At 40.8% G+C, this 14,163-nt stretch overlaps 1 protein-coding gene across 1 annotated transcript in view; it reads right to left on the bottom strand.

Moving 5' to 3' along the window:
* Positions 1-2,447: 2,447 nt before the first annotated feature.
* The window catches only part of LOC145409358 (lachesin-like), a 206,860-nt gene continuing 195,144 nt past the window's right edge, over positions 2,448-14,163 (bottom strand). Inside the window, exons 6-7 of the mRNA XM_080279828.1 lie at positions 3,336-3,472; positions 2,448-2,479 (exon numbers count right to left, since the gene is read on the bottom strand). Of these exons, the coding sequence (XP_080135954.1) occupies positions 2,448-2,479; positions 3,336-3,472 (169 nt within the window). The remainder of the gene's footprint in view (positions 2,480-3,335; positions 3,473-14,163) is intronic.

Raw genomic sequence — 14,163 nt, 5'->3', positions numbered from 1 at the left:
CAAATGAGGAAGTTAAGGAGCTTTGTGATGTTGATGGGGATGTGTTGAAAATTGTTAGAAGTACAGTATTTCCTGATGTGGTGTGGCCATGTGGAGAGAATAAGAGACTGCTCAGCATGTGAATGAGATGGACTGGAAGAGGGAAGCCAAGGATGAAACTGAGGGACTGGTAGATGGATTGCATCCTAATGCTAGAGGACAGGCCCGGTCATATTGCTCATGGACACCCTATCCAGGATTAATGGATCTGGCTAAAGACAGACAGATAGACGGACAAACAGATTTTGTCTGAGCACTGGGCAGGTACAGAGCGCCGAGATCTGAGGGTCTCTGAATCCTGCCAGGGATTAAAAATAGATGGTGGAGGATCTCTAATCACTGTCATCCTCCCCTTCTTGCCCCTTAGGCCTACAGGGAATACGGGAGCAATATTGTTTATCCCCAACACCAGGGACTGGTTATAATGTTATTATCCTCCACCTCCACCTACCACGCTCCCCCCCCCACACACAAACACATACAAATCAGCTTCTTTAACACTATCTCTCGCATTCACTTGGACAAGTCTCTTTTCACAGTTCCTCCAGTACTGCACATCTCTTTACCGAGATTTTCTGAAAGCTTTTTCATTTCCTGATCTGTGTATGTCTTGAGTCTGGCGTTCGAAAACCAAACACGGCACACACTTAAAGTAGATCTTGACACAGTAGTTTATCGTTTCATATGTTTGCTTATCTTTTCACCCTGTCGTTTCTGTTGATGACAAACAGATTCTGACACATTGTCTTTACAACACTCCTTACACCCAACTCTAACACTAAAGACATTTCTCCTATATCTGAACTTGCAACCATTGTTAAATATTAATTTTCGATACCACTCTTCTGAGTAGCTTTGACGCTGAAGTGGATCTCATCTGGACTGATACCAGTCAAAGTCTCGGCAGACACTCTTGTAGGGATGACACCGTCACGCCCAGTAGCTCTAACGAAATCCTTCGTAACTGACAAATACAGTACAGTGATTTTATGGTGTGATAACAACCGAGCCTTGATCTTTGATTTTTAACTATACCCAAACCATCCCCAATGTAGCTAAAACAAAACAGCAACGCTGAAACTAATCAGCTAAGCAGCCGATTTCTCCAAATTCTTTTCTAGAGCAACCTCTCTCGAACATAGTGTAATCCATTATTTTTTTATTTTCACACACACACACACACACACACACACACACACACACACACACACAAATCTCCAGTCAGAATGAGCCTTAAAATGTTGGCCGAAATAGATTATACGTCACAGGCAAAGTGCAATATGAACAAAAAAAGCCAAGGGCAAGGTCAACTCATATAGTCTTTATTCTGTTTGGACCCAATTCAGTGGAAGGATTGACAGTCATGAGAGGATGAAGTGACTGAAATTTGACAACACTTGGTCAAAGATAACAGATCGCAGGAAAAGATCAGATGTTCAACCTTTACACACAATTTTGGTTCTGTCTAAACCAAACCTTGTGGAAGTACCTAAGGTTATGGGTCAATGGGTCAAAGTCACAACAGGTCAAGGGTCATTGTCACAACAGGTCAAGGGTCGTTGTCACAACGGGTCTAGGGTTTGTGTCACAACAGATCAAGGGTCAGCGTCACAGGGCAGGGTCAACTTAAACACCTGATTCATGCTGCACCAAACATGTTGGAAGGACTGAAGATCAGGCAAAGCTTGAAGTAAGCCGAGTTTGACAACAGTCGTCTGAGGGTAATGATCACAGGGCAAGGCAGACATTAGCGTGGACACAGTGTAAGGTGGGAGTGGTGCACTCTGAGTGTTCCTTCTTGTTATTATCTGCATACAATTTTATTCCGGCTGAGAGAGACTTTGTGAACGGGATGAGGTCATCAGAGCCTTTAATAACCCCTTCACTACTGAGACGATCGTCAAAGTTGAATAAAGTGCAAAAGCATAACTCCCAAATACAGACGCTCATAAATCAATGAAACATTTTCTGTATCTATCTATAAACGAGTATATAGATCTATCTATGTATATGTACTTATCTCTCTATGTAGTACGTCTATATCTATGTACCTGTATATCTATGTACGTGTGAATCTCTCTATGTACGTGTATATGTCTGTCTGTGTATGTATATCTATCCATATATCTATCCATGCACTTGTTTATATGTCTATCTATTTATCTATCTGCCCATTTATATATTTATGAAATACATGAAGCCGTATGGATAACAATGTCACAAGCCATAGGAATAGACTGAGGCAGTATAAACACAACTTTACTCAAGCAAGCAGCATTATTATATTATTCTTGCTTAAGCATAAGTGCACTAAAAAAGAATAATGTCATGATTTTCATAGAACTACTACTCCACCACACAATGTAGTAAATATGCCATGACAAAAGAAGAACAATGTTGGGATGGGGTTACACGTCCTTTTGCTGCCTTGACCTATTTCCTGCGGTTTTGTGGCACTGCGTTATCCACTCCTCAGACACCTCATCTCCACTACATTCAAACTTTTCCTCATTGCTACACCCGCGTATGGATCAAGTGAGAAATGATGAAGTGCGAAGGAGAAATGGAGTTATGCGGGAGATGGCTGATCGAGTTGAGCAGAGAGTGTTGCGATGGTTGGGGCATATGGAGAGAATGCATGAAGAGCGATTGGTGAAAGAGATAAATGGATCAGCTTTGAAAGGTGTAAGGCTAATAGGAAGACCACGAATAGGATGGATGGACAGAGTGAAGAGAGTGTTCGATGCGAGGGGGATGTCTGTTGTGCAAGGAAGAGTGGCTGGTGTGATAGGAATGACTGGAGTGAATTTGTGAATGAATAAATGGTGATGCGGCCCCACGGGGATATTCTCCCGCATTTGGTCTGATCAGCTGATAAGGTCAGGTGAGGGTAAGGGGATGGGTCCATTATGATGTGACAGCTCTGCTGTCAGCCCTGCTGTGGATGTCGCTGATTGCACTACGCAATTGACCCTCGTGTGGTTTGGTACGGTGATGATCTGTCCCTTCTTCCCTTGGGGCTAAAATACGAATAAATGTGTGTGTTTGGATGAGTAAATTGGGAGTGTGTCGTCCTGTCATGGCTACCTCCCTTTCTTTGGGGGAAGCAACCTAGATATATAGATAGATTGACAGTGTTACCCACACCTCTTCATTGGTTTCATAAAATGGAATTCTATACTTATATAAAATATAAATACAAATCATTAAAATATAACTTTCTCTCTCTCTTTCTCTCCCTCCCTCCCTCCCTCTCTCTCTCTCTCTCTCTCTCTCTCTCTCTCTCTCTCTCTCACCTGTGACGACATGGATGGTAACGTTGGTAGAGGCCAGGTTAGTAACATTACAGTAGTAGGTGCCCGAGTCTGCCTTCGCCGCGTTACTCACTCGCAGCCACGACCGTGCCACAGACCCTCGCAGCTCAGTCTTCAGGCTGTGCACCAAGGGACAGAAACAAGGTTACCAAAGCCTGGGTGTGATGTACAGCTGCCAACATAAATGATGACCCACTTCTTAATGATAGCTAATGAAATAGTGATGGATAACTCTGGAAGTTCAGTGATGGAATTTCCAGAGTTCAGCAAACCTTCCATTATATCATTCCACTATAAAATGGAATTGTATGATGTTTGCAGAATCGTTTAATCTCACGCAAGTGGTAAAACAACCAACCAGAATATATGATAATCCTGATTCTAAAGCCTATCTCTTGGACCTATTCCTAACAAATAATCCAGATCAATACGAGACAGAAGTATTGTCACCACTCGGATCTTCCGACCACAATCTCATCAAAGCCTAATTAGCTGGTTGCCAACCTCCCCGTTCTGAACCAGTCAGGGTGACCAGATGGCACTCTGACAGGGCAGACTGGGAAGGACTTAGATTATCTTGCTGATATTCCATGGCAGTCCTTGTTCTCCAGTGACATCAATTCTATACAGTCCCATGTTAATTATTCAATACATTCTGGTATGGAACTGTTCATACCCAGTCAACAGCTCACTAAAAGATCAGACTCCCCAAAATGGTCTGACAGCAATTGTGCCAGAGCAACGACCCAATGGTCCATACCATAATAGCTTTTACTTAAAACTGAAATCATCTGAATCACTCAATCAATTTAAAATTACTAGAAACCATGCTAAAAGAGTAATTAATCTTGCTAAGTCTATGTTTCTTCATAATCAAGCATCCAAACTATTATATAATCCTAATGACAATAGAATTTCTGGTCAACTCTCAGTTCTTTCAAAAATAAGTCATCACTCATTCCCTCACTAGAACCTTCTGATGGCAACACTACTGTATAAATGACCCGTGAGGTAAAGTGAACATCCTAGCCAGTACATTTGACAGAAATTCTACCTTAAGAGGAAATTAGCCAGAACGTCCCTGTACTAGAACTTCACCCTCCAGAAACTGCTCCACTTAAGATACAGACTAGAAACATAGAATCCATTCTAGACAATTTACCAGCCAACAAAGCTCCAGGTCGTGACGGAATTCCTCCAGTTGTTTTGCATGTGTTCCTCAGAACTTGCTGATGTTCTAGCTAAATCATTCAGACTATGCATACGTACTTGTTCGTTCCCTAATTCATGGCAAAAAGCCAATATGCACCCAGTTCCAAGGAAGGAGGTTTCTGTGACCTATCCAAGTACAGACCAATTGCTATCATATCTTCTCTTGATTAAGTATCTGAGACTGTAATCAATAAGCACACTGTTAAACATATTGAATCCAACAACTTAATTAGTGGTAGGCAGTATGTTTTTTGCCACGAATAATCCACTGTTGATATACTAAATCTCCTGACTCATACCAACAATCATTCAACTGACCAACAAGGAGAAACCCATGCTGCAGCCCTTGATATTTCTGAAGCTTTTGACAAAGTGTGGCACTGCTCCCTGCTATCTAAACGCCCTTGCTATGGCCTATCATCTTTTGTTCCTCTAATTTCCATATCTTATCGACAGAAAGATGAAAGTAGACGATGTATATCCAATTTCCACCTGATTAATGCCGGCGTGCCACAAGGATTAGTTCTGGCTCCAACCCTGTTCCTAAATAATAATAATAATCTCTTATCTGTCACCCATAATCCCATTTAGTTTTACGCAGATGACAACAATTACACAGTTCATTCACACTTGAACACCGATTCACAAAGTTTAATATCTCTGACTCAACACTCAGGACACGTCTCTATGAATCAAGAGTTAGCCAAGATCACAGAATGAGGACAAAATAACACTGTATCATTTAATGCTAGGAAAACCAAATATATACAGTTTACTAATAGACAGATACTGCTTGATTCCTATATTATTTTATATGCTACTAATATTCCTATCTCGAAAAGTATTGAAATTCTCGGTGTTTCACATAACAACACCCTCAGCTGGACATCTCATGTTACATCACTTGCTAAAACCGCTTCAACGAAACTTGGATTACTGTACACAGTCCGTAACTTCTTCACTGACGAGCAGTTAGCTATAATTTACAACAGTCAAGTGCATTGTCAGCTGGAATATTGCTCAGCCTTATGGAATGGGTGTGGAGAGGTTGAATTAAAACAGTTGGACAAAATTCAGAACAAAGCTGTTAGAATTACTAATAACACTACTATTACCCAAAGAACTACCTCCCCTACAGGTAAGAAGGAATGTTGGCTCCCTTGCATATATTACAGATACTTTTATGGCAAATGCTCAGCCGAAGTTGCACCCATTGAGCCACCTCTGCACGCCTTCCCCCCCGCTAAGCGGGCATCTGGTACTGCTCATGACTGGACTGTTACACTGCTATACTGCAAAACTTCTTCCTGTCAGAATTCTTTTATTCCCCTAACGGCATCTCCTTTTGGAACTCGCTTGCCCAGAGTGGTTTCCCCCCGAACTTCAATCTACGGCTGTGTGAGTCCAACTGTTGGAGATTTTTCATGAATGGATTACACCTGATTACTTACTTTTTTATTCTTTTATTTTTCCTTCCTCTCTTCTGTTATTATAAAAAAAAAAAAAATCTACAGCATTACCTCACAACACAATGCAACCTCATGTCGATAGGTGCTCCCCTTCCATTAATATCAGGGAGTTGGTCTGAAGAACTACCGTCATTTCATGCAATTTTTACCCTCACACCCACTGGACACATGCCAACAGCGATTTAGCAGTCTACTGATCACTTCCACCGTCGCTAATGTTGCGATGCTCACCAACGAAAAATTCACTCTTTTGTTTCCACGTCTTTGGCGGTGATGTTGGTGAGTGCTGGTGTATTATGAAATCACGAGGGCCATGAAATAGTGAGAGCAGTATAAAGAAGCGACGCAAGCGACATCTATCGGCAAGGAGGGTAAACACAAGTGTAATATATTTAATAATAAAGCGTTTTAATTTATTTCCAAGAAAATTATCAATAATTATGAATACTTAGTAATTACTGTTAATTAGTCAATATTTAGTAGATTTTATGAAATATTTAATTAATAATTATTAATAATTATTAAATTAAAAAAGCATTATTATTAAATATATTACACTTGTGTTTACCCTCCGTGCCGATAGATGTCGCTTGCGTGGCTCCTTTATTCTGCCCTCATGATTTCATGGCCCTCGAGATTTCATGATAAATAATTATTCATAATTATTAATATTTTTCATCGAAATAAACTAAAAACGCTCTATTAATAAATATATTACACTTGTGTTTACCCTCCATGCCGATAGATGTCGCTTGCGTCGCTCCTTTACTCTGCCCTCATGATTTCATGGCCCTCGAGATTTCATAATACACCGGAACCATTAACATAAGCATTAAGAGTGAGTGCCATGGAATCCACTGTGGGTTCCATGAAGATTACCATTTAGGGATTCTCTTTGCTGAGATACAAACTAATCAACTGTGGCTGCATTCCTTTGTCTGGCCAAGTGCTGATTAAAGCTAATGCTTAGAGACTGACCACACTGCCCCAGGATCTAATCCGACACTGGCCGACTAACATACAATATTTACCCATATCTTGCACCACCACATCTGAAAAAAGTGTAAGGCGTCCTTAGACTCCTCATCCCCGTCACCCAACAGCCAAAACAGTGACTGTCTGGAGACGGGTGACCCACGGCACGGCGTTACATACCATTACAGTGGACAAAGCGATAAAAACAGGTTAGGCAGTCAAACAGGGAGAGGGTTGGGTAGGAGTTAGGGAGAGAAAGTTAGGTGAGAGGTAAGGAGGGTATTAAGTGGGATGTTAGGAGGGGGTTGAATAGCAGGTTGGGAAGGGATTAAATAGGAGGCACGAAGGGGTTAAGTAGGAGGTAGGAGAGGGTTAAGTAGGAGGTTGGAGTAGGAGGTAGGAGGGGGTTAAACACGAGGCCGGGTAGGAGAAATGAAGGTAATTAGGTACGATACTGGTAGAAGGTTTGGTAGGAGGCAAGGAGAGAGTTAGCTACAAGGCAAGGAGTGAGTTAGGTTGGAGGCAGGGAGAGGGACGGATAAGAAACAGGGGAAGGGTTAAACAAGAGGGAGGGAGAAGGTAAGAGAGCAGGTAGGGAGACGGTTTTGTGGGAGTTGAGAAGGTTAGATAGGAGGCAGAGAGAGGATCAGTTCAATAAGTGGCTGGGAGACGGTTAGGGAGGAGGTAGGTGGGGAATTAGGTAGGACTCAGAAAGATTATGTAGCAGGCGGAAGAGAATTAGGTGGGAGGCAGGGTTAGGTTGGATGTAAGATGAGGAATAGGCGGAGAGAGGGCAAAGGATAGGCACAGTCAACAACATAAGGTTCAACCCTAGTCCCTACCAGCCTGCGTGGTGCCAACTCGCTGATGAGGTAACACACTATGGAATAGAGTTCACTAATACGATTTAAGCGGCTTATATTTACGCTATGTGATCGTAGTTAAGAATGTACTGCAAAGAGATAATATCAATGTGTAGTAGATGGGATAATTATGTTACTGAGAATTATATGACACTTGTGCTTGAAGATTCTGGATCAGGCATTCGGACGTGCAGCAGCATTTCTATTGGTGCTGCCAGTAAGTGCTCTATGAAACATTATAAAATGTATTCAACATGAGGATGCGGTTGTACATTCATAACGTTCTGATTCATTGCCTAACGCCATTACTGAACAACCCATATCGATATCATGGTTAACGAGCTAAAGGGAATCAAAGTATTCATATTTCACGAAACTACTTAAGTGCAAAGTTTGTTTCAAATGTCCGCTCCATGTTGGCCTGTAAGGAAGGCGTGAGGGAGAAGAGTCTGACGAGGAAGAGTATGAAGAACAGAATACTAGGGGTAAAAGAACGGGGTACAGACGACAAAATATAGTACACAGGTAAATATACGATAAAGTGCAATATATTCTGCATGGGGAAGACAGGCGTGAGGAGTAGTATTGTATACAACGAGAGGAGTGAAGAGAGGAGGCACGGAGACAGGTGAAAGGGAGTGAGAGAAGAGTATTATAAATCCCTGATGACTGTATTAATTAGTGCTGACGATAACATGTGCATAGGTACTGTGTTTAAAAATATCACGACAATGAATTAAATCCCTATTACAGGTTCACGTCTGGAAAATAATCTGTTCATAGGGAAGGTAGGTAGGCAGGAAGAAGAATGAAATGAAACCGGCAGGGTAAGGCTGGGAATGGGGTGAGGGCGGGGGTGGGGGTGTGGGTGGATGAGGGGTAGGGGAGAGGAAGGAAAGGGTGGACGGACAAGCGAGGAGGGAGGAATGAAGGAAACAGGTGAAATCGAGAGGGTTGAAAAGGAAGAGGGTGAGAGAGATAGGATTTAGAACACTGATAATTTCGATATCTTAATATATATTAATACCATACAATATGCATGTTAAAGTGTACTGTATTGTCTCTTCACGATGACAATGAAAGCCGATTCATGGTGGTAACAAGTGTCTCATGAATAACTGATCAAGGTGAACGACGTCAAACATAACTCTTCTAACAACTTTGGTCTGATTAAACAAACTTTCCAAAATTCGCAGTAACACAAAGATAGAGAGAGAACGTGACTGGAAAGAGGAACCACGGATGGGTTGAGAGGCCAGGAGAGAAATTTATTTAAGCTAAGGACAATTAGTGTAAATCTGTCTTTAGTGGTTAATTGCCATCGTAATTAGTACTGTCTGCTCACTTTATCCTCAGTGCTGATAATATTCTAAAATGTTTTATCGTTATAACATTCCCTGGCAACACCAATAAATATCGTCATTTTTGTGCGTCCGAATCCGTTCTCAGGAAATTCTCAGTAAAATTATCATCCCACCTACTGCACGTTAATATTACCTCTTGGCCATACATTCTTCATTATGATCACACACTGTAAATATAAGCCATTTAGGCCATACCAATCAACTCTACTTCTTACAGTATTACCAGATCAGCATGCTCAAACCACGCAGGCTGATAGGGATAGACTTTATACTGTCTCCTGTACATGGCAAACGCAAAGCAGGCAAGGGACACAAAACAGTAAAGGCAAAGGATAGGTATCGGGATCGCGTGAGATGGTGGAGGGGGAGAGGAAAAGGATACATACAGGATGGTACTGGATGAAGGAGTAGGGTAAGAGACTGATACACTGTCACTCAGGGGAGAGGGATCGGTTTAGGTACAGGGAGTCAAAGGACTGTGGAGTAAAGGGAGAGTGGTGAGGGAGGCAGGGAAATTACGTTAGGGAGACACGGAGAGAGTGGCGTGCGAGGCAGGGAGACAGAGCGGTACAGAAGGGTATAGAGGAAGGGATAGGTGGTGGAGAAAAAGATGAGAAAAGCAGTGAACTGAAGGGGGACAGGGAGTGTGGTTAAGGGGCAGGAGGAGTGGTGAGGTGGCTGAGAGCGGTGAGGAGACTGAGAGTAGTGAGGAGGCTGAGAGTGGTGAGAAGGCTGAGAGTCGTGAGGAGGTTGAAAGTGGTGAGGAGGTTAAGAGTGGTAAGGAGGCTGAGAGTGGTGAGGAGGTTAAGAGTGGTGAGGAGGCTGAGAGTGGTGAGGAGGTTGAGAGCGGTAAGGGGCAGAAAATGGCGAGGGGACAGAGTGGTGAGGTGGCGGAGAGTGGTGAAGGGAGTAGAGAATGGTGGAGAGGTAAAAAGAGTGGTGAAAGGGGCAGGATGTATGGAAAGGGAAAGTGGTGTGGGTGTCAGGACTACATATTACATTTACAAAGCATAATAGATAAATAGATAGATAGAAGCAGGGAGTCAGATGATGAGAAGGTGTTGTGTCTGCGAGAATCGAGCAGTGCTAAACATGCTTACACACTCTTAACACTGAGGAAAGCTGACGACAGCGGCCAGTAAGGAGATGATGCAGTTACCTGTCAGCAGTCCTCTCGTGAACAAAGACCTAGTCCATCCACGAGGAACACACGTGACACACCCCTGCTACACCAGAATTTAGGAAAGAGAGCTCAGACGGAGATTAGCCGCAGAACAGGGAGGAGGAGAAGGAGACAGGCCTCAGAGGAGACAGGCAGGAGGTCAAGAAGAGGGATGACCCAAATGTCACTATATGACATTTGGTAGCAGCGAACGTATACGAACCTCGTCTACGAATCAACATTAAATTCCTACAAAATATCAAGATTGAAAACAAGAATATCTCTCTCTCAATCAACAACACAACCAGCTCCTGATGCTTCTCTCCATCCAGCCCTCTCCGTCTCCCAGATCATCATGCTGATGCAGAGGTCAAGAGATCACACGACGCCTTGCAAGTAGTTTAACAAAATATTGATACAATATTGCAATTTCTATGACGAATCAGCGAACTACAACCATCTACAATCAACTACAATTAACAACTCTACGTCGTCTGTATAATCTTCTACACGCACCTACAAGAAGCGGCAGTCTTCATCCTACAACGAGTAAATCACAAGAAAAAAGGACCAAGAATACATCAAGAAAGAAAGAAAACAAACAAACAAACAAACAAACAAACGAAGAGTGAGAGACGACTCACAACTCATAACCACCAGACCTCACCCTCCTCTCTCTGCTACATCCACCCAACCCCCAACGCTTACGCAGGAGTGCAGAGGTCAATACACGCAGCAAAACACCAAGTCCATATTCACAACTCGTCTTACTCACCCGTCTTCACTCAAGTTACTCATCGCTACTCATTCACTCACCACAGCTACCAGTGTGGGAAGCCGACGTCACCATGTGCTGAGACGACAGCACGCCAATCAACCCGCGAAGGACAACGCTATCACCACGTGCAACACCACTCACACCATTTCCATCACGGTAAAAATTAGTGAGTTACATAGTTACTTCATTCATACAATACTCAGTGATAGACAATAAGCTTCTGCACAAACATATAAAACGTGTTGTATAGTTACAGCTTAAATACACATACCTACTTCAATTATCTTCATAATTCAATCATTAAATACTTGCACCAACAATAAATATTCTACACTGTATATATTCATTCATTTATTATAACATTTATTTAATACCAACGAGTGTTACCATTTATACCTACATAAAATACGTGTTTCATATATACAACTATACATATTATATCTACAAAGTGATAAAGAAAATATCCAATCACAGTTACTCAGTGAGCAATTAAAAGAACTGTATTAAACATTATTAATTAAAGCTACCTAGTGGAAACAGATAAATTAACTTACGAAAAAAAAAAAAAAATGGCCAACACAAATGCCGTTAGCAAGAGTGAACATCTTCAACACAATCGTGAAGACAATGATTTCCACACAGTGCTGACACACATATTACTCACGATAGGTACAGGTGAACAACAAGTTAGTGTGTATAGTTAATACTGTATATATGTATATATATTTTTTTTATATAACAAAATATGGGACTATATAACATCATTTTATAATCTCTGTGCAATATAAACTAAACTTTAAAAAAGTATCTCAAGGAAATTAGCCAGTAATTATGCAACCATGAACATGGAAAAAACGTACACAAGCAAAGAAAAACAAACTATAGAAAATCAATACATACAAAAAAAAAAAAAAGAAAGAAAGAAAAGTAAAACAGAAAAAAGAGAAATAGAGTAAGATCACATAACAAACAAATGAAAATAAGTGTAAGTGTTACTACATATGCCAAAATACCACATAAACTACAAACAAAAAAGCAAATTGTGTCTCCACAAACAAGTGGCATGACACATCATCACTATCATCGACCGCAGCATATGTTAGGACTGCAGTTATTACAATTATGTTACTCCATATTACAATAATGTAACTACAAACGATATGTAACAATTATGTAACGACAAACGATTACATTATGTTACACTTGTTACAATTATGTAACTACAAACAATATGTACCAATTAATGTAACAGTTGCATTAACAAGATGTAACTTTTATGTAACTTTAACTACAATTATGTACCTACAAACGATATGTAACAATTATGTAACGACAAACGATTGCATTATGTTACACTAACTACAATTATGTACCTACAAACGATATGTAACAATTATGTAACGACAAACGATTGCATTATGTTACACTTTGCCAATTATGTAACAGTTGCATTAACAAGATGTAACTTTTATGTAACTTTAACTACAATTATGTACCTACAAACGATATGTAACAATTATGTAACTACAAAACAGTTGCATTAACAAGATGTAACTTTTATGTAACTAACTACAATTATAAGGCCAAGACACTTATGTAAGAGTTGCATTAACAAATGTAACTACAATTATAAGGCCAACACAATTATGCATTAACACAATATTTTGTAACAATTCATAAAATGTTACAATTATGTAGTACCACAATGTTAGTACAATATTATAAGTCATACAATTATAGCACAATTCTGTATTACCAGTATCATCATACAAGTTAGGTGAAATATTAGACATTACTAAAGTGATAACTCAAATATGTAATGTATAACCTAGCAGTATTACCATTGCACAATTATATGCGTACGTCTGTTGTACCTGCACGTCTTACAAGTGTTATACAACAACCATTGCATTTATTCAAATATGTATACAACTTGTTTAAATGTATTATTACTGAATAATCACTATTTACTATGAATATTATATGTATACAATATTCATACAATTATGTTACTTTACAATATTGTATATTTCACTTAATTAGCTTATAAGTTCATTATAATGTATATAATATGTATTAATATATTATGACTATTAAATGTCGATGGTAAGCCATTTTCGCGCGACCGAGCAGATGTCAGGACTACATATTACATTTACAAATCATAATAGATAAATAGATAGATAGAAGCAGGGAGTCAGATGATGAGAAGGTGTTGTGTCTGCGAGAATCGAGCAGTGCTAAACATGCTTACACACTCTTAACACTGAGGAAAGCTGACGACAGCGGCCAGTAAGGAGATGATGCAGTTAGCTGTCAGCAGTCCTCTCGTGAACAAAGACCTAGTCCATCCACGAGGAACACACGTGACACACCCCTGCTACACCAGATTTTAGGAAAGAGAGTTTAGAAGGGGACAAGCGATCCTAGAGACAGGTCACGGGAGAAGGGCTTAGCGATTTGAGAGAGAGAGACAGATAGCGAGACAGGGAGGTAGCTACCCGGGACTTATACTCGTTCCGTGTGAGAGACTTGTTAATATTTCCAAGACAAATAAAAATAGTCCCATACTATTCTTTACCTCTCCTGTTACTACATGACATGGGGATAGGAGAGAGAAGGATCGGATGAGGATGGGGGAGGGGAAAAAACAGAGATTGGTGAAAGTGTGGGTGTGGATGAGGGAAACAAACAATGGATGTGGAAGTGAGTAACAGTGTGAGTGGTAGGCAGGGACAGTAAGATGGGAAAGGGTAAGGGAGAGATGCAAGGAGACTGGTGAGGGAGATTAATGCAAATGGGAGATAGATGCAAGGAGACTGGTGAGGGAGATTAATGCAAATGGGAGATAGGAATGGTGAGGATGGCAGACGACAGTAGCAAAAGAGAAGGTTAAGATGATGTTTAGACGTGAGGATGAGGGAGATGGTGAGGGCGTGGGTAGGACAAAGCGAAGTCTGACTCGGCTGTGGATGAGCAGAGAAAGA

Source organism: Coenobita brevimanus, chromosome 80, assembly GCF_032717465.1.
Source record: "Coenobita brevimanus isolate Jiangsu-jjx chromosome 80, ASM3271746v2, whole genome shotgun sequence".
Classification (NCBI taxonomy): Eukaryota; Metazoa; Arthropoda; class Malacostraca; order Decapoda; family Coenobitidae; genus Coenobita; species Coenobita brevimanus.
Note: the sequence above shows the minus strand (reverse complement) of the source record. Positions and strands in the feature narration are given on the sequence as shown.